Source organism: Sturnira hondurensis, unplaced genomic scaffold (genome assembly GCF_014824575.4).
Source record: "Sturnira hondurensis isolate 20B ecotype Veracruz unplaced genomic scaffold, ASM1482457v3 Scaffold0008948, whole genome shotgun sequence".
In the NCBI taxonomy this organism is placed as follows: domain Eukaryota; kingdom Metazoa; phylum Chordata; class Mammalia; order Chiroptera; family Phyllostomidae; genus Sturnira; species Sturnira hondurensis.
The window spans coordinates 5433153-5455210 of record NW_028081579.1 but is presented as its reverse complement, the minus strand read 5'-3'; the positions used below and the strand labels follow the sequence as shown (position 1 = coordinate 5455210).

The 22058-nt window shown below is 39.9% G+C and overlaps 1 protein-coding gene and 2 pseudogenes across 2 annotated transcripts in view; all 3 read right to left on the bottom strand.

The window, feature by feature from the left end:
- The window catches only part of SNX6 (sorting nexin 6), a 62282-nt gene that overhangs the window by 4748 nt on the left and 35476 nt on the right, over positions 1-22058 (bottom strand). For both annotated transcript variants that reach the window (XM_037056475.1, XM_037056474.1), the window contains 3 exons: positions 12869-12944; positions 10401-10440; positions 6542-6628 (listed from right to left, as the gene is read on the bottom strand). In XM_037056475.1, the coding sequence (XP_036912370.1) occupies positions 6542-6628; positions 10401-10440; positions 12869-12944 (203 nt within the window). The remainder of the gene's footprint in view (positions 1-6541; positions 6629-10400; positions 10441-12868; positions 12945-22058) is intronic.
- On the bottom strand, positions 3666-3795 carry LOC118993952 (uncharacterized; annotated as a pseudogene).
- On the bottom strand, positions 13431-13555 carry LOC118993945 (uncharacterized; annotated as a pseudogene).

Below are 22058 nucleotides of genomic sequence, written 5' to 3'. Positions count from 1 at the left end.
AATTTAAAGTCTTAAAAAGTAAATAATTTTATCCTGGCCCATCCAATGTAAATCAATTATAAGACAGAATCTGATTTAAAATAATTTCATATGGATGGTATATTTGCAAATACCTAAGTCCTCAAAGTTAAAAGGGCTATTTTTAATTTGATAAGGCATGAAAGAATGGTCTTCAAAACACCACTGATCAAATGGAAATTTCATGTGCAATATCTCAATTCATTAATTAACATTGATTTTGTGGTATTTGAGTTACTAAACATTCTGTGCTTTTAAGATGTTCTTGTTAAACTCATATGTTTCAGTCTTGCACCTAGACAGAATTTCAAAAGGAAATTTGAGTTGCCTTAAAATAAAACATATCCTTGTTTTAGGGATCTCTCACCTTCAACAGAGGACCTATATAGACCAAATTAGGAATCATTTAGCTATACAACTATTATTTGGGGGCTTTACTTTTGTTTTTGCAGACATTTTACTTAAATGTATCAAATTCATATGAAAAAGTTTTAGATTATATTGTATCAGAAGTTTATAGAGGAAACTATTATGTGGGGTTCCCTGACCTACAATTTCTAAAAGGAGAAAAAAATTTCCACTTCAAAATATAACATAAAATCAGGCAGACTTCCGCCAAGATGGAGGCATAGGTGGAAACACTGTGCCTTCTCCCACAACCAAGTTTGAATACAACTAAGGTTTGGAGAACAAAGACACAGCCAAAGGACAGAAAATTGAATTATATGGAAGTCCAACTACATCTAACCGTTCAACTGGGACGGTAAGAGGGGCGGAGCGAGCAGGGTTGGGCAGGACAGATCCCCCGACCTAGGCATGCAGGCAGCCCGGAACCAGTTGGGGTGCACAGCAGACTGACCGCGGTCGCACATTCGCGCACAGTGAGACGGACCATGCAGGTCCCAGGGGGCGAGGGCTGATGGCAGTGGCACACTTGCGTGCAGTGGGACGAAACGCGTGGGCCCGGTGATAGTGGCAGGTGCAGCACCAGTGGGGGCCGCGGCGGCAGACAGGACGCCATTGTTCCTCTTTGACCCCACCCCCAGATACAACGTCACAACCCAGCGACTTAGTTGCCCTGCTCTAGTGAACACTTTAGGGCTCCGGTCCTGCTACGGAACAGGCACGAACAGCCCAAAAGATGGCGCAAGAAGAACTCAAAGTCCCAGGGCCAATAACTCTCAGCGACCGAGAAATTGCCAGCCTCTCAGAAGCACAATGCAAGACACTGGTGATCAGGATGCTCACAGAACTGGTAGATTATAGTCACAAATTAGAGGAACATATGAAGGCTAAACTAATTGAAATGAAGGGAGATGCACAGGAAACCAATAGTGATGGAAAGGAAATGGGGACAGAAATCAATGGAATGGACCAGAAGGAAGAATGAAACATCCCACCAGAAAGGAATGAAGAAATGAGAATTCAAAAAAATAAGGAGAAGCTTAGGAACCTCCAGGACATCTTTAAACATTCCAACATCCGGATTATAGGGGTACCAGAAGGGGGAAAGAAACAGCCATGAGTGGAACACTTATTTGAACAAATAATAAAGGAGAACTTCCCCAGTCTGGCAAAGGAAATACACTTCCAGGAAATCCAGGAAGCTCAAGAGTCCCAAAGAAGTTGGACCCAAGAAGGAACACACCAAGGCACATCATAATTACATTAGCCAAGATTAAAATGAAGGAGAGAATCCTAGAAGCAGCAAGAGATAAGGGGACAGTCACCTACAAAGGAGTACCCATCAGACTGTCAGTGGATTTCTCAAAAGAGACCTTACAGGCAAGAAGGGGCTGGAAAGAAGTATTCCAAGTCATGAAATCCAAAGACCTACAGCCAAGATTGCTTTATCCAGCAAAACTTTCATTTAGAATGGAAGGACAGATGAAGTGCTTCTCAGATAAGGTCAAGTTCAAGGAGTTCATCATCACCAAGCCCTTATTATATGAAATGCTAAAGGGACTTATCTAAGAAAAAGAAGATGAAAAATATGAACAGTGAAAGGACAGCAAACTCACAGTTATTAACAACCACACCTAAAACAAAAGCAAACCAGGAGGACAGCTAGATCAGGAGTGGAACCATAGAAATGAAGAACACATGGGGCCCTGGCTGGCGTAGCTCAGTGGATTGAGCACAGGCCTGCAAACCAGAAGATCGCGGTTCGATTCCCAGTCAGGGCACACGCTTGGGTTGCAGGCCAGTTCCCTGCAGGCCAACTCCCAGCAGGGAATGCACCAGAGGCAACCATACATTGATGTTCCTCTCCCTCTCTCCTTCCCCTCTAAAGGCAAATAAATAAATAAATAAATAAATAAATAAATAAATAAATAAAAAGAAATGAAGAACACATGGAGGGTTAACAACAGGAGAGTGGGAGGAGGAGAAGGGGGGAAAAGGCACAGAAAATAGCATAGAGGGTAGGTAGAAAATAGGTAGGGGGGAAGGCAAGAATACTGGGGGAAATATAGAATCTAAAGAACTTGAGACACGTGGTTATAAACTAAGGGGGGGAGAATGGTGGGGGAGGGAGTGTGCGGGTGGAGGGGAATGAAGGGGGGGAATAGAACAACGGTGATGGTATAATCAATAAAATATATTTAAAAAAAACAAAAAAAACAAAATATAACAAAATCAAAAGATAAATCAGCTTTAACAAGCTTAAGTCTAACAATGTTTAAAAAAAGATTTTACTTATTTATTTTCAGAGAGAGGGGAAGGAAAGAAAGGGAGAGAAACATTGATGTGCAAGAGAACAACAATCAGTTGCCTCTTGCACTCCCCCAAGTGGGACCTGGCCCACAACCCAGGCCTGTGCCCTGACCAGATATTGAACTGGTGATCTGTCAGTTTGCGGGATAATGCTCAATCCACTGAGCCACACCAGTGAGAGCAAATCTAACTACCTTTAAAGAGAAGACTTTGTTAAAAAGTCCATTTAGCCCTGGCTGGTGCGGCTCAGTGGATTGAGTCCGAGCCTGCAAACTGAAAGGCCTCTGGTTTGATTCTCAGTCAGGGCACATGCCTGGATTGCAGGCCAGCTCCCGAGTTGTGGGCGTGCCTGAGGCAGCTGAGAGATGTATCTCTCTCACGTGATGTTTTTCTTCTTCCCTCCCTTCCCCTCTCTCTAAAATCTAAGAAAAAAGTCCATAAAAACAAAACAATGATACAGGATATACCATGTAAACAAAATGAAGGAGAAAATCTACATGATCATATCAACAGATGCAGAAAAAACATTTCATAAAATCCAGTACCCATTTATGATGAAAAACTCTCAGCAAAGTGGAACAGAGGGAAAATACCTCAATGTAATAGAGACCACATACATGACAAATCCACAGCCAACATCATACTCGATGGGTAAAAACTACAAGTGTTTTCCTTAAGATCAGCAACAAAACAAGAACGTCTACTTTCACCACTCTTATTCAACATAATACCCGAAGTCCTAGCCACAGACAAGAAGAAACAAAAGGCATGCAAATTGGAAAGGAAGAAGTAAAACTGTCATTATTTGCAGATGACATGATACTGTATATAGAGAACCCCAAAGATTCCAGCAAAAACTACCAGAACTGATAAATTCAGTAAAGTGGCAGAATACAAAACAAATATCCACAAACCAGTTATATACTTTTTCCTACTGTGTACATTGCTTCAGTGCCTATAGCCTACTGGGAGGCCAGCAACGGTTCAAGGCCAGAGTTTGCTCTGGCATTGGGCACTGTAAGAGCCCATAGTGGTGGGTCTGCCATAAATCCAAACCCATGCATACTGCATTGTTTACTTTATATTTTTAATATTTTATTTATTTATATTTTTACAGACAGGGGAAGGGAGGGAGAGAGTAGAGAAACATCGATCAGTTGCCTCTTACATGTCCACAAGTGGGGACCTGGCCCACAATCTAGGATATTTCAGTTGTTCCATTTCTCTCCCTTTACTCCCCCCACCCCGTACACCCCCTCCCACTTGCATCTCCAACCCCCCCTTTAGTTCAAGTTCATAGGTTGTACATATAAGTTCTTCAGCTTCTACATTTCCTATACTATTCTTAACCTCTCCCTGTCTATTTTCTATGCTACATATTCTCTGTAACTTCTCCCCACTTCCCGCTTCCACTACCCACTAATAATGTGATCTCCATTTCTGTGGTTCTGTTCCTGTTCTGGTTGTTTGCGTAGTTTGTTCTTTTGTTTTTTTAGGTTCTGTTGTTGATAGCTGAGTTTGTTGTCATTTTACTGCTCATAGTTTTAATCTTCTTTTCCTTAGATAAGTCCCTTTAACATTTCATATAATAAGGGCTTGGTGATGGTGAACTCTAACTTGACCTTATCTGGGAAGCACTTTATCTACCCTTCCATTCTAAATGATAGCTTTGCTGGATAGACTAATCTTGGAAATAGGTCCTTGCCTTTCCTAGCTTGGAATACTTCTTGCCAGCCCCTTCTTGCCTGCCAGGTTTCTTCTGAGAAATCAACTGATAGCCTTATGAGAACTCCTCTGTAGGTAACTCTCTCCTTTTCTCTTGCTGCTTTTAAGATTCTCTCTTTATCTTTCATCTTGGGTAACGTAATTCTGATGCGCCCTGGTGTGTGCTTCCTTGGGTCCAATTTCTTTGGGATTCTCTGACCTTCCTGGACTTCCTGGAAGTCTATTTCCCTTGCCAGATTAGAGAAGTCCCCATTCATTCTTTTTTCAAATAAGTTTTCCATTTCTTGCTCTTGTTCTTCTGGCACCCCTTAAGATTCAAATGTTGTAATGTTTAAAGTTGTTCCAGAGGTGTCTAAGCCTCTCATTTTTTTGAATCCTTATTTCTTTATTCTGTCCTGGTTGAATGTTTATTTCCTCCTTATGTTCCAAATTGCTGATTTGAGTCCCGGTTTACTTCCTTTCACTGTTGATTCCCTGTATATTTTTCATTATTTCACTTTGTATAGCCTTCACTTCTCTATTTTGCAATAACACTCAACCAATTCTGTGAGCATCCTGATTACCAGTGTTTTGAACTCTGCATCTGATAGACTGGCTATCTCTTCATCACTTAGTTCTGTTTTTGTAGATTTGATCTGTTCTTTCACTTGGGCCATATTTCTTTGTCTTGGTGTGCCTGTTATGTTGTAAGGGGCATAGTCTTAGGTATTCACTGTGGCGGGGCAACCCCCCTGTCTACTCTCATGGCTATCTACGTGGGGAGGGGTCAGAGAGGGAGCACTGCTGCTTGCTGGGCTCTCTGCCAGCTTGCATTCACTTCCTCCACTACTCACAAGCAAAGTGGGCCCTTCTGGTGCTGATTCACTGGTGGGCGGGTTTGCATAAATTCTAAGACCCCGTGGGTCTCTCCAATGAACTCTGTGAGGCTGGGAGTTTTTCCCATTGCTGCAACCCCCAAAGGTTTTTACAGTCAGAGGTTTTGAGGCTTTATTTCCCCTGGCTGGAACCCTGGGTTGCATGGTCTACCTCACTCCCCAGTTGTTCCTGCTGATTTATCCGAGCAAATATGGGACCAGTATTCCACCTGCCACCTCGTTCTGTGTCCTCTCCGCCCTGGCTGCCCATCTCCATCCCGCCTACCAGTCTGAATGAATGTTTGTTTAACTCCTTGGTTGTTGGACTTCCATACAGTTCAATTTTCTGGCAGTTCTGGTTATTTTTGTTTTTAAATTTGCTGATGTCCTTCTTTTGGTTGTGCAAGGAGGCAAAGTGTTATCTTCCTATGCCCCCATCCTGGCTTGAAGTTCCCAATGGTCAAATTGATGTTTGTTGTTTCTTTCCCTCTTTCTCACTCCCTTCCCCCCTCTCTAAAAATAAATAAATAAAATCTTTAAAAAAAAAGGAGAGTCTAGAAATAAATCCATGCCTCTATAGTCAATATACGATAAAAGGAGGCAAAAACACACAATGGGGTAAAGACAGTCTATTCAATAAATGGTGCTGGATGAGTGGATAAAAAAGCTGTGGTACATTTACACAGTGGAATACTACTTGGTTGAAAAAAAAAAAAAAAGAAGGACGGAAATGTTTCCTTTTGCAGCAGCATGGATGGACCTGAAGAATATTATACTAAGTGAAACAAGCCAGTCAGAGAAAGACAAGTACCACTTGATTTCATTCATATGTAGAATCTAATTAACAAAACAACCTAACAAACAAAACAAAAAGACTCACAGATAGAGAACAGACTGACAGGTGTCAGAGGGGAGGGGTGTTGTGCTGCTGGGTAAAAAAGGTAAAGGGACTAAACAAAACAAACCAACAAAAACCTATCATAAACACAGAGAACAGTATACTTATTACTAGAGGGAAATGGGGGTATTGGCGAGAGGTAAAAGGGTATAAGAAGGTTAAATGGTGACGGAAGGAGGAGTTGACTCGGGGTAGTGAACACACAACACAATATACAAATGATGTATTATAGAACTATATTATCTGAAACCTATGTAATTTTATTAAGCAATGTTGCCCCAATAAATTCAATAAAAAAGAGAAAAAGCCCAACAATTAACAATACAGTTACCTTAGCAGCTTGAGATTCTCTTAAGTAATATTTTAAAAGGTCAGAAAGTTTGAGGTCCTCATCAGCAGACACTCTTGCTTCTATTTTCTGAAAAAGGGAAAAACTGGGCATTTAATTACCACTTACATTCTACACTGAGTATTTTCTCAATTACAGTAAAAAAATCAAAGTTATAAATAATAACTACGACCCACTAATTCCCCTTCTAGTTATGCACACCCAACAGAAATATGCATTTATGTTCAACTGAAGATATACATGAATGGTCTTAGCAATACCATTTGTAAAGAGCTCCTAACTAGAAATGTCTACTAACAGAACAGATAAATTTAGGTACATTCCTGCAATGGGATACTACATAGTAATAAGAATGAAGGGAATATACCTACATATAAGAACAAGGGTAAATCTTATATACATAATGAAGCCAGACATAAGCAAATGTATACTGCATAATGCATTTATATAAAATATGAAAATAAAGTTAATCTACGCTGTTAAAAGCTGGGATAGTGGTTAACCTTACAGGAGGTGGTAACTCAGAAGGCAGCTGAAGCAGGGGACAGGGCATCTGAGTTGCTGGTAAGTTCGCTTTTTAAAAATTTTGTGCGATTTCTTTATTTTTAAATATTTTATTTATTTATCTTTAGAGGGGAAGGGAAGGAGAGGAAGAGAAATATCAATGTATGGTTGCTTCTTGTGCATCCCCTGCTGGGAATTAGCCCCTGCGGGGAACTGGCCTGCAACCCAGGCATGTGAAAATTTTGTGCGATTTAATGTGGTGCATTCAGCTGTAGGAGTAAAGTCACTGAGAAAGTGTGTATTTTATTTTTTCCCATTCAAAAACATGTTTATTGATTTTTAGGCAGAAAAATGGCAGGGGGAGAGAGAGAGAGAGAGAGAGAGAAAAACACTGGTCAGTTGCCTTCTGTATGTGCCCTAACCATGGATGGAACTTGCAACCTAGTTATGTCCTCTGAGCAAGAATTGAACTGGTTACCTCTTGGTGTACAGGATGACACTCTACCCAACTGAGCCACACTGGCCAGGGCAACGTTCTCTTTTTTGGTTTGGCTGTTCATTAAGTAGGTAATATAAAGTTTCACTGAGAAGTATACTTCTAATAGGTGTTCTTTCCTACATGTATAATATACTTCAGTATAAAAATATGAAGCTTCTAAAAATATTACTTTATGGAGAAATAAACTTATGGAACTTTTTAACCTAATAGGTAAGAGCATAAACATGAAGTACAAGGGGGGACCCAAAAAACCCCAGTATTTACCTATAAAAAATTGTGTATTTATTCTTACACGTTTAAACTTCAGTCACCTTCAAAGTACTGTCCATTTGATGCAATGGTCCTATTGAGACGTTTTCTTCCACTGCTCAAAACAGTTTTTGAACTCATTGATTTTAATGCCTTGTAGTGCTTCTGCCGTATTTTTGTTTTACCTCTTCCACATTGGCAAAATGTTTCCCTTTAAGGACTTTTTTCATCCCAGGAAACAACAACTAAAAGTTGCTTGGGGCAAAACTGGGTAAACACGGAAGGTGGGGTACAGGGGTCATGCCATTTTGGGTCAAAAACTGCTGAACACTCCGTGTGATATGGGCAGGTGTGCTCGTAAATCATGAAGCGGGCATACTTTGAAAGAGTCTTCAATGAAATTTCATTGAAGTCAAGCTCAGCCTCTTACAACACGACCAGCTTGTATACTGATACAGATGGGTTGCCAGAACACTCACTCATCTAGCAGGGGAAACCTTTATGCACTACATTGAGCCTGCTCCCTAAAAGAAAATTCTGGTTTTGGGGGGGAGCACCCCCATATATACTCAAAAGTGATGTAACTAAATCAGTTTAGATAAATTTAGATTACACACTTTTAATATGGCTCTTCTCCTTACATTAAGAAGCAGGGTATCTGTCCCTCCCCTTGAATCTGGGCTCTGAGGTTGCGTGACCAATACAAAAGGATGTTGTGCCAAGGTTCCAGGCACAAGCCTTACAAAACTAGCAGCTTCTACTTCCAATCTTCTGGGATGTTCACTTTTGGAACCTAGCCACCATGTTATAAAGAAACCTAAACAACTCTGGAAAAGCCAGGTGTAGACGTTACAGCCAACAGGCCTAGCAGAAGTCCCAACTGACTAACAGTATCAACCCCAGATATGAGTGAAAGAGCTTTCAAATGATCCCAGCACCCAGCCTTCTTATCTTCCCTACTGCGGTCATCACAGAGCAGAGGCAAGCCATCACTAATGTGCCCCTTTTGAATTTCTGACCCAAATAATTCATTAGCATAAAAATGGCTATTGTTTTAAGCTACTGACTTTTAGGCTGCTTTGTTACACAGCAAGAATAACCAGAACAACATGCAAACTCTAAAGGAAATAAGGATTGTGGTAGCCATGGAAATGTGCCACTCAGATCTTGTTCAAGAGAAGCTGCTTGCTGTAAGAAGCATAGTTGCTGATAGTCCCAACTGCAACCTTTCTGGATCCAGAAATCACGTTCACACCACGGCTATACTGCATCCTCCCCATCTTGTCTCCACTGTACCCTGGCGAGGACAAAGCAGTAGCACCAGCCCATTCCTGCCTGATGCAGAATTCCTCTAATGGGCAACTCAGGCTCAAAGACTCCCCTTTGACTAGAACAAAACTTTCTCAGAACTATGCTACAGTCTGAAACTCTTCCTACCTAGTCCTCTTTGCTCTGCCCTCTTCTTTCACAGGAGTGGACCTTCACTGTGGTCTGAAGGCTCTTCCTGCTCTTTCCTCTCTGCTCCCCACAATAAAGCTCTTGGACATCTAGTCCCATCTTGACATGTTTCTAAAAGAACTGACATATAAGGCTATTTTGATACATACCCCTATTCTTATGATGTAAATGCACACATAAAAATCTCTAACTGCCCATAAAATGATCACTGGTACAAATATCAAAGGCAGAATAACAGACTATCTGGACCCCAGTATAACAGCATGTATATATTAAGGACTTTTTCCTTTGTGAAAATATCTTTTCTTTTACTTCTCTCTACCACATTATCACTCAATTGAAAAGATCATGTTGAAATCAGATTTTTACAATGAACTAGACACTACCACTCTCAGCTAAGCACCATTAAATATCTAGAAACATTTTCATTATTCTTCAAATGATAAAAATATTAACTATTATTGTATCTAAGACTGATCCCGGACTCCTGACTGGTGTGGCTCAGCTGGTTGGGCATCATCCTGCAAAGCAAAAGTTCACCAGTTCAACAACCCCCAGTCAGGGCGCATGCCTGGGTTGTGGGTTCAGTCCCTGGTCAGGGTACGTAGGAGAGGCAACCGATCGATGCTTCTCTCTCACATCAATGTTTCTCTCCCTCTCTCTAAAAACAAAAAATTATGAATTATTTAAAAAAGACTGATCCCTATGAACCAAGATTATTTAGTATTAAATTATTACTATGAATGAAACCTTCTGTAGTTGTATACTTGATACAACTCACGTTTAACCCAGTATACCAAGGGGGATCAAAAGCAATACAGTCTTGGTACAGTTATGATGAATCTAAGACTTTCTTCTAGCTTACAAAGCCCCAAGAAAGGATTATTCTTCATAAAAACAAACCTAGTCTCCATAATGAACATGTTTTCTGATCAAGAATACAAACATCCATATAAATACCAAAAGGCTGTAACAAAAACTGAATTTCTTAAAAAACTCTCAAATTTTTATATATTTAAATGTTTCTTCATCCTTTTGAAGTGTAACTCATCTTCCTCAATAAAGCTAAACAAATTAAATACAACTGTATGCAGAGATTTAGATGATCAAAGGTTATTTAATAGTACTTACTCTTGTTTTATCAAACAGTTCTGAAACTTTGAGAAAAAACCTGGGAAAGAAAGATATTTCATCAGAAGCTACCTTTAAATAATTTTCCATTTCAAACATTCAGAGAATACATAATGACCCAACTATATGAATAATGAGCATTCTTGTCTCATTACAATATTTAATGGCCTTCCTTACTTCCTTTCAGTTTAACAAAAATATCTCTGTAGTTCCACCCATCACAAATGATTTGAAATCTGCTGTTACAGAAAAAAAGCCCATTTCAAGATAACAGCCTAAGTTATGCATTAAAACCTAAATACTTTATCTTGATATTCTTTAGTAATATGCCACATAATACTAAATAAAGCCAATACCCTCAAAATTCTCCTCCCCACTGACAGCAAGAAGTATTCTTGGTTGAGGATTAAAAAAAATTTTAAATACTGATTTATAAGGAAAACACAAGTTGGAGCAGTTTTTGAAGCTATCTGATGGTTACGTTTTAAACATTTTTTTTTAAGAAATTTTATTATTTTATTTTTTTAAAGATTTTATTTATTTATTTATCTTTAGAGGGGAAGGAGAGGGAGAGAAACATCAATGTATGGTTGCCTTTCATGCGTCCCCTGCTGGGAGTTGGCCTGCAGGGAACTGGCTTGCAACCCAGGCATGTGCCCTGACTGGGAATTGAACCTCGATCCTCTGGTTCGCAGGCCTGCGCTCAATCCACTGAGCTACACCAGCCAGGGCTTAAACATTTTTAAATAGGGCTGCTTTGTTTTGATAAACAAGAGAAATCAATAACCAATTTATCTCAGAATTCACTTTCATTTTTACTAAATAGCCTCTGTCTCAAGTGCTGACAACTAACTAAATGCATCCCAAAGCCAAACTACTAAAGAATATCTGTAGAATATGTGATTATAGATGACGTTATAATTGGATTAGGGCAAATACTACTGAAACCTAAAGAACAATTTTATGAACTTCACTTTACTAAAAAGAACTTGCTTTAACAGGGTTAAGTCAGATAACACAGAGAAGGTTGACCTTTTTTTCTTTTCATCAAAAAATTAAGAACTAATTCCTTGGGAAGGCGGCATGTTAATTAGTGTAAGCTATGGTACTTTGCTTTGCTGAAAAACTTGGATCTTACACGTCTACTCAGAGAGGATATACTAGAGAAAAGTTCAAGGATGTGGTTTAGAAAAAGGAATGAACTTATGAGAAAGGCACAAAAAGTTTTTCCACTTAACATTTTTAAAAAGCAAATTAGCCCTGACCCGTGTGGTTCAGTTGGTTGTGCGTCATCCCACATAACTAAAAGGTTACTGGGTTCGATTCCCCGTCAGGGCACCTGACTGGGTTGCGGGCCAGGTCCCCAGTTGAGGCACACGTGAGAGGCAAGCAATCAATGTTTCTCGCACACATTGGTGTTTCTCTCCCTCCCTCTTTTTCTCCCTCCCTTCTCCTCTAAAAATAAAATAAATAAATCTTTAAAAAATAAGTGAGCCCTGGCTAGCGTAGCTCAGTGGATTGAGCGCGGGCCTGCGAACCAGATGATCGCGGTTTGATTCCCAGTCAGGGCACATGCCTGGGTTGCAGGCCAGTTCCTTGCAGGCTAACTACCAGCAGGGAAGCACAAAAGGCAACCATACATTGATGTTTCTCTCCCTCTCCCCTTCCCCTCTAAAGATAAATAAATAAAATCTTAAAAAAAAAAGTGAATTATTCTTCAGAGAAGAGTTGGGTTTAAACAATATTATAGGAGCAACTAAAATTAACTACTACTGAAGTGAAAAACTAGCATAAAGTAAATAAAGGATAGCTGTGTAAACAAACTTCCTAAGAGTGTTTCACATGAACATGCAGAACACCTTCCTTATCCACCCAACTGCTCTAACATTCACTAAACTATAAAAGCTAAAATAGCCAGCCTCGTAAAAAAGTACAAATTGGTAACTCTGACAAAAATCCTGTCTTACCGTCTCTCTCTTAAATACATACACCCTGACACATTATCATCAAATAAAACTTTGTAAAGATTAAAAAAATATATATCTTAAGGTCCACTGCAAGAGAAAGGGAAGAGAAAAACTGTCATGGACCTAGGTTTATAAAGAAGCTCTTTGTGTTTTGACAAAAATTATTCCAAAATGTCCATTAGGTCTTGAGTATTTATTGTGTGCCCAGGCTGCCAACAAAGTTTGTTTTATTTAATTAATTTATTTATTTAAAAGATTTTATTTATTTACCTTTAGAGAGTGGGGAAAGAGGAGAAAGAGAGAGAGAGAAACATCAATGTGTGGTTGCCTCTTGCACACCCCATACTGGGGGCCTGGCCTACAACCCAGGCATGTGCCCCAACAGGGAATCGAACTGGCAGCCCTTTTGTTCTCAGCCCGCGCTCAATCCACTGAGCTACACCAGCCAGGGCAGTTTGTTTTATTTTATATTTACTATTTTAAAAAAATCAGAATCCTTACTTGCATATATCTGTAGAATCCTGAGTTCCTAAAGCATATAACGAAGAACCAATTCTATTGTAATCGTCTGCAGCACCTATGGAAAAAGTTTAAAGAGTTTAATATATTTATTCATTGGATGAAAATACTGAGACTTACCTGCCAAATAATGTATAAGTAGTATGGTATACCCTAAATCTAGTGAAGGAAATGAAAAATACAATAATATAATGAATATTATATTAGAAGTAAGCATAAACAACTTTAGATGCAAGAGAAACATGATTTCGCCTAAGTCAGGGAAGGATTTATAGACACTAAGGAATGAGTTTGAGCTTGTAGAATGAGCATATCTTTACCAGGTAATGTGGAAGGGAGAGCATTCTGGATAAAGGGAGGAGCAATTTGGATAAAGGGAAGAGCATAGATCAAGGCCAGAGAGGTAGTTATAAAAGAGCACAGGATATTCAGAGACCCTTCTGGGACTATGTCACTGAAGGTTACAGATGGGGAACAGATGGACTTGAAGATGAAAAAATAAACTGGAAGCATCTTGAAGGAAAAAGGTTTTTGTAAGCCATGATAAAGTTTAAATTTGATCTTGTAGATGTGAGTGTTATTAAACACCTTACAATCAAAGTAGTAGTAAAATCATGGTTATAAGAACAGATACTATACTTGATCTAAGCCAAAAGGCCAAAAAGCAATCCTGGTAAAGATTTTATATTTTAAAAAAATACTGCAACTAGGAAACTGCTGTATCAGGCACTGAAGGCCAGGATCAAGACAGTGGAACCAGTAAGCACACAGACGAACTAACAAAGCTGAAAGATACTTAGGAAACGTAACAGGCAGGATCTACAAACAGTAGACCTGATATAGGAGGGGAAATTATGGACCTTGGGAAGCTAGATAAATGGCAGCACCATTACCCTTGGGTACTAGAAGCAAAAACTAAACTTTAGCATAACACTCTTCCTAAGGCTTGTCCTAAAAAAAGGACAATGCACTTGTTGAGAAAAAATTATAATTGATGTGTCTATTTGGTTCAGAGAAAAGATAGAATAGTGCAATGGTTAAGAGCATGGACCTGGAACCAAACTGCCTAGAACTCAATCCCAGCTTCCCAACTTCCCAACTATATGACCTAAGGCATATATATCACTTAACCTGTCTGTGCATCAGTTTCCTCACCTGGAAATCAGGATAATAATGGTACCCACCTCATTATTATTATTTGGAGAATTAAGTAAGTTAATAAATGTTACTATATAGCCAGCACATAGTAAGTACAGTGCTAATTACTGAAATTCAAAACATTTCTAAAGTAAAATTCCCACCTATATTAGTAGTATTATTATAAGGCTTCAATGTATTTATTTCCTAATGAAACAGTAAACCTTACACTGTATTTTCTCATGTTGTACAAAGTATACTAGGGACTTCCGCCAAGATGGAGACATAGGTGGAAACACTGTGCCTTCTCCCACAACCAAGTTTGAATACAACAAAGGTTTGGAGAAACAAAGACACAACCAAAGGACAGAAAATTGAATTATACGGAAGTCCGACTACATCTAACCGTTCAGCGGGACGGTAAGAGGGGCGGAGCCAGCAGCGAGCAGGGTCGGGCAGGACAGGGCCCCCGACCCAGGCGCGCAGGCAGACGGGAACCAGTTGGGGTGCGGGGCAGACCGCGGGCGCATATTCGCGCACAGTGAGACAGACCACGCAGGCCCCAGGGGGCGAGGGCTGACGGCGGTGGCACACTCGCGTGCAGTGGGACGAAACTCGTGGGCCCGGTGACGGCAGCAACTGCGGCACCGGTGAGGGCCGTGGCGGCAGACGGCAGACAGGACGCCATAGTCCCTCTTTGACCCCGCCCCCACAGACAGCATCACAACCCAGGGACTGAGTTGCCCTGTTCTAGTGAACACTTTAGGGCTCTGATCCTGCTATGGAACAGGCACGGACCCGAAAGATGGCGCAAGAAGAACTCAAAGTCCCAGAGCCAATAACTCTAAGCGACCGAGAAATTGCCAGCCTCTCAGAAGCACAATTCAGGACACTATTTATCAGGATGCTCACAGAACTGGTAGATTATAGTCACAAATTAGAGGAACAAAGTCACAAATTAGAGGAACATATGAAGGCTAAACTAATTGAAATGAAGGGAGATGCACAGGAAACCAATAGTGATGGAAAGGAAACGGGGACTCAAATCAATGGAATGGACCAGAAGGAAGAACAAAACATCCCACCAGAAAGGAATGAAGAAATGAGAATTCAAAAAAATGAGGAGAGGCTTAGGAACCTCCAGGACATCTTTAAACGTTCCAACATCCGGATTATAGGGGTACCAGAAGGGGGAAAGAAACAGCCACGAGTGGAAAACTTATTTGAACAAATAATAAAGGAGAACTTCCCCAGTCTGGCAAAGGAAATAGACTTCCAGGAAATCCAGGAAGCTCAGAGAGTCCCAAAGAAGTTGGACCCAAGAAGGAACACACCAAGGCACATCATAATTACATTAGCCAAGACTAAAATGAAGGAGAGAATCCTAGAAGCAGCAAGGGATAAGGGGACAGTCACCTACAAAGGAGTACCCATCAGACTGTCAGCGGATTTCTCAAAAGAGACCTTACAGGCAAGAAGGGGCTGGAAAGAAGTATTCCAAGTCATGAAATCCAAAGACCTACAGCCAAGATTGCTTTATCCAGCAAAACTTTCATTTAGAATGGAAGGACAGATAAAGTGCTTCTCAGATAAGGTCAAGTTCAAGGAGTTCATCATCACCAAGCCCTTATTATATGAAATGTTAAAGGGACTTATCTAAGAAAAAGAAGATGAAAAATATGAACAGTGAAAGGACAGCAAACACACAGTTATTAATAACCACACCTAAAACAAAAGCCAACCAAGAGGACAGCTAGATCAGGAGTGGAACCATAGAAATGAAGAACACATGGAGGGTTAGAAACAGGGGGGTGGGAAGGGGAGAAGGCACAGAAAATAGCATAGAGGGTAGGTAGAAAATAGATAGGGGGGAGGGCAAGAATAGTGGGGGAAATATAGAATCCAAAGAACTTGAGACACGTGGTTATAAACTAAGTAGGGGAGAATGGTGGGGGAGGGAGGGTGCGGGCGGAGGGGATTGAAGGGGGGAATAGAACAACTGTAATGGTATAATCAATAAAATATATTTTTAAATAAATAAATAAATAAATAATAAAATTGCTTTGACAAAAAAAAAACACAAAAAAACAAAGTATATTAAATTGATAAGGGTAAAAATGATCTTTTATGAAGAAACTTTTAGCCCTGGTTGGTGAAGCTCAATGGATTGAGTGCCAGCCTGTGAACCAAAGGGTAGCTGGTTTGAGTCCCAGTTAGGGCACACACCTGGGTTGCAGGCCAGGCCCCCAGTAGGGGGTGTGCGAGAGGCAACCAATTCATGTATCTCTCATATACTCATGTTTCTTTCCCTCTCTTTCTCCCTTCTCCTCTCTCTAAAAATAAATAAGTAAAATCTTAAAAAAATTAAGTAGTAGGATTCCATTTTCTATCTAAACTTAAGGGTATTCCTAATTAATATAATTAATATTAACACAAACATTTCACATTTATAAAGTTTCTTTGTTTGGGAGGGAAAAGGGATGCTCATGAGCTGGGGCTAGGGCCTGGTTATGTGGGTTTCTCAGGGACACAAGAAGGGTGCAGATGGAGCCCACAAGGTGTGTTGTGTTACTTCACTGTGTGGGGGAAGTAAGCGCAGGTCCTAATGGATGAGCTGGTATAGTTCTTCTTTTTCTTTTTTTTAAAGATTTTATTTATTTATTTTCAGAGAGAGGAGAGGGAAAGAAACATCAATGTGTGGCTGCTCCCTGCATGCCCCCAACTGGGGACCTGGCCCACAACCCAGGCTAATGTCCTGACTGGGAATTGAACTGGCAACCCCTTGGTATACATGTCAGTGCTCAATCCACTGAGCTACACCAGCCAAGGCTGGAATGGTTTTTCTTAACAGAGGAGTAAAAGGTATTTTACCCTTAAGGTCATTTTTAAAAAAGATTATATTTATTTATTTGTTTCTAGAGAGAGGGGAAAGGAGGGATAAAGAGAGGGAGAGAAACAGCAATGTGAAACATCGAGAGAAACATCAATCTGTTGCCTCTTGTATGTGTCCTGACCAGGGACTGGCTGCAACCCAGTATTGCCTGTCCCAGCAGGCAATCTCACTGGTGACCTTTTTACAGGACAACACCCAACCAACACCAGTTGAGCACCAGTTGAGCCACACCAGTCAGGTTACCTTAATGTCATTTTAAGAAACAAGGAAACTAACATAAGACCAATTATGTGACTTGTCTAAGGCTCCAAAACAAATCAGCAATGAATCTAGGAAGAGATTCAAGTTTCCCATACTTTTAGTTTTTAATTATTAAACAGGCAAGTATAAAATTACTACTTCAACAGCAGAAACCTGCAAATCACAATGATATAAAAAAGTTAAATAAAAAAATAACCTGGGCTGGTGTGGCTCAGGGGATTGAGTGCTGGCCTGTGAACTAAAGGGTCACTGGTTTGATTCCCAGTCAGGGCACATACCTAGGTCGCAGGCCAGGTACCCAGTAGTGGGCATGCAAGAGGCAACCACACATTGATGTTTCTCTCCTTCTCTTTCTCCCTCCCTTCCCCTCTCTCTAAAAATAAATAATGTCTTGGGGGGGAGTGGAAATCCCACAAAAATCTTAATAAAGGAAAAACAACAAACAAACCTTTTAACCCTTCCAAAAGAACAACAGTGTAGAAGTTACCAAGCCAGAGAGACATTTCAAATAACTTTTAGTGCTGGCTGATGTAGCTCAGTGGATTGCACACCAGCCTGCAAACCAAACAGTCACTGGTTCAATTCTTTGGGCACATGCCTGGGTGGCAGTCCCGGTCCCCAGTTGAGAGCACTTGAGAGGCAACCACACATTCTCTCTCTCTTTCTCCTTCCCTTCCCCTCCCCTCTCTAAAAATAAATAAAATAATAAAAAACACTTTATTAAAACCCTCATATGTTAACATAAGTATCATTTCAAATAAAAAATATGTATTTTAAAATTAGTGATCAGAGTGACACTGTTACATTTTTGCAAATCTCTTTTGTATATGGCTTAACAGAAGGTAGCTAGATTTTCTTATATGCTTCTGCATTCAATCTACTGTGACACATTATTGCTTTTCTTCAAGTATATGGAGAAAATCCAGTCTCAGATATGTAGCTGGAAAATGAAGAGGTATTTTACTAATATTTTCAGATAATTTTGAATATTCTTTAACACTACACTGAAACTCAACAAGCTGTTATTTAAGTATTAGTTGTAATAGAGAATCCAAAATCCTATTAATAACTTTTTGTACTCTATTACATTAAACTCCACTGGTATAAATAATAATGATCACAAAATATACTGGTATAAATTATAATGATCACAAAAATGTTAGGTTGATCTAACATTTGAAAATCAATCAAATGCAATTAACCATATTAATTAACTAAAAGAGAAAAACCATGTTACTATCTCAAGTTGCAAAAAGATCATTTGACAAAATCTAACATTTATTACTGACTTGAAAAATCCTCTCAGAAAACCAGGAGTTCAAGATAATTTTTCCAACCTAATGAAAGGATCTAAGAAAAATCTAGACCTAACATCATAATTAATGGTTTAAGACCAAATGCTTTTCCCAGAAACAAAGGAACAAGATAAATATAAACTAATTTATTGTGCCCTCACCACTTCCATCAGTACTGAAGTGGAGGACAGACAAAATATAGTACAATGGGGCAGGGAAAAGAAAGAAATAACAACTAAATGGGAAAGGAAGAAGTATAACTGTTTTTAGTAGCTGACAATCATCTATGTAGAAAATCCTAAGGAATCTACAAAGCAGTTACCAGAAGCAGTGATTTGTTGAGTAAGGTTGCAAGATGTAAGCTCAATATTGAAAATATGCTGCATATTCTACATAGTAGCAAAGATCAACCAAAAACTGAAAGATAAAAAACATCATTTACAGGACTTCTGGCCAAGATGGAGACATAGGTAGACACATTGTGCCTCCTTGCACAACCAAAATAAGGGCAACAAAAATTTAGAAACAAAATAACCAGAACTAACAGAAAATTGAACTGTATGGAAGTTGGACAGCCAAAGAGCTGAAATAGACACATTCATCCAGACTGGTAGGTGGGGTGGAGTCGTACCTGGAGCGGAGAGGGGTTGTGGCACAAAAGTGGTGACACTGGGATGACAAGGCACCCTGGGCGCACAAGACGGCAGCGTGTGGACACTGGGCGCTCAGGCAGTGTCTGGAAGACCCCAGGCACAGGGTGGCAACGGGCAGACCCAGCAAGGAGGCGACTGTGAAATGAGGCACTGCGAGCAACATGGCCCCCCGAGCGGCAGTCTCACATTCGCATGCAGATAACGGAAGAGAGATGGCAAAACACAGAGCCCAGCACCAGGAAATAAAGCCTCAAAAAACTGATTGAAAAAACCAGCGGTGGTTGAGGTGCCAGGAAAGACTCCCAGCCTCACAGGAGAGTTCAATGGAGAGACCCACAGGGTCCTAGAATGTACACAAGCCCATCCACCCAGGAACCAGCACCAGAAAGGCTCAGTTTGCTTGGGGGAAATGGCAGAAGGGACTGAAATCCGACAGAGAACAGAACAAGCACCACTGTTCCCTCGCTGACACGCCTGCAGAAGGAAGAAAGAAACAACCAAACAGAAAAGAATGAAGAAACAAGAATTCAAAAAAATGAGGAGAGGCTTAGGAACCTCCAGGACATCTTTAAATGTTCCAACATCCAAATTAATAGGGGTGCCAGAAGGGGAAGAGGAAGAGCAACAAGTGGAAAACTTATTTGGACAAATAATAAAGGAAAACTTCCTCAATCTGGCAAAGAAAATAGACTTCCAGGAAGTCCAGGAAAATCAGAGAGTCCCAAGGAAGTTGGACCCAAGGAGGAACACACTGAGGCACATCATAATTACATTAGCCAAGATAAAAATGAAGGAGAGAATCCTAGAAGCAGCAAGAGATAAGGAGACAGTTACCTACAAAGGAGTTCCCATCAGACTGTCAGCTGATTTCTCCAAAGAGAACTTACAGGCAAGAAGGGGCTGGCAAGACGCATTCCAAGTCATGAAAGACAGGGATCTACGTTCAAGATTGCTCTATCCAGCAAAGCTTGCATTTAGAATGGAAGGACAGATAAAGTGCTTCTCAGATAAGGTCAAGTTTAAAGGAGTTCATGATCACCCAGCTCTTACTTTATGCAATGTTAAAGGGACTTATTTAATAAAAAGAAGATAAAAACATGTATAGTAAAATGACAGCAAACTCACAATTATTAACCACACCTAAAACAAAAATAAAAATAAAGTAAGCAAACAATTACAACAGGAACATAACCACAGAAATGGAGATCACATGGAGGGTTAGCAACAGGGGAGTGGAAGGAGGAGGGGGGAAAAGGTACAGAGAGTAAGTAGCATAGATGGTAGGTAGAAAATAGACAGGGGGAGGGCAAGAATAGTATGGGAAATGTAAAAGCTAAAGAACTTAAGACACATGGAATGAACTAAAGGCGGGGAATGTGGGTGGGAGAGGGTGTACAAAGTGGAGGGAAATGAAGAGGGGGGAAATGGGATAACTGTAATAGCATAATAAATAATATTTTTTAAAAAAGGAAAAAATCATCATTTACGAAGCATCAAAAACAATTAGGAATCAATCTAACTAAAGATCTGCACAGTGCAAAACACAAAATACTGTTGAGAGAATTTAAAAACCTAACAAAATGGAGAGTACACCATCTTCATGTATGGAAGATCAACCTAAAAATGTCAATCTTTCCCAAAATGATCTACAGATTCTATATAATTTCAATCATAACCCCAGCAGGAATTTTTGTACAAAGTGACAAACTGATCCTAAAATCTGTATGCAAATGGCCCTGGCTGGTATAGCTCAGTGGATTACATGCTGGCCTACAAACCAAAAAGTTTGCTAGTTTGATTTCTGGTCAGGGCACATGCCTGGGTTGCCCGTCGGGTCCCTGGTTGGGGATGTGTGAGAGACAACCAACTGATGTATCTCTCACATCGATGTTTCTCTCCTTTTCTTTCTCCCTCCCTTCCCGCCTCTCTAAAAATAAATAGATGAAACCTTCAAAAAAGAAAACAAAGAGAGAGACCACTACTGACCTATTAGCTAAAATTCAAAAAGACTGATTATCCTTGTTAACAAGGATGAAGAACAACTCTAATGGGAAGCTGGCAGAAATGTAAAATGGTACAATCATTCTGGAAAAAAGTTAGACAATTATTTATTTATTTAAAGGGGTTTTATTTATTTATTTATCTTTGGAGGAGAAGGAGAGAGGGAGAGAAACATCAATGTATGGTTGCCTTTCATGGGTCCCCTGCTGGGAGTTGGCCTGCAGGGAACTGGCCTGCAACCCAGGCATGTGCCATGACTGGGAATCGAACCGCGATCCTCTGGTTCGCAGGCCCATGCTCAATCCACTGAGCTACGCCAGCCAGGGCGAAAGTTAGACAATTTTTTAAAAACTTATACACTTACCACATGACCTAGCCATTCTACTTCTAGGTATAAATATTATCCAAGAGAAACGAAAGCTTGTATCTATACAAATACTTAATAAAATGGCTCATGTCAGCTTTATTCATAAAAGCCAAAAGCTAGCAACAACTTAAATGTCTATCAACAGCTGAATCAGAATAAACCATCATGGTATATCCATAAAACAGAATACCATTCTGCAATACAAAGCAATAAACTACTGATACACACAACATGAATGAATTTCAAAATAACTGTATTGAATTTCAAAGCCAGACAATAAAGTGTACGGATTGTCATTCCACTTGAAATGCAAACTAATCTACAGAGGCAAAAAGCAGATCAGTGGTTGCCTGGGAACAGAGTATTACAAAGGGACCCAAAGGAAACTTTTGGTGGTGTTGGAGATGTTCATTTGATTTGACTGCAGTGATTTCATACATATGTCAAGTCAAAACTTATCAAAATGTATACTTTGAACACTGTATCTTATTGATATCAATTATACAGTAATAAAGCTACTTAAAAAATCAGCCCATTTTGCATTTTGAATGGATCATTTAAATAC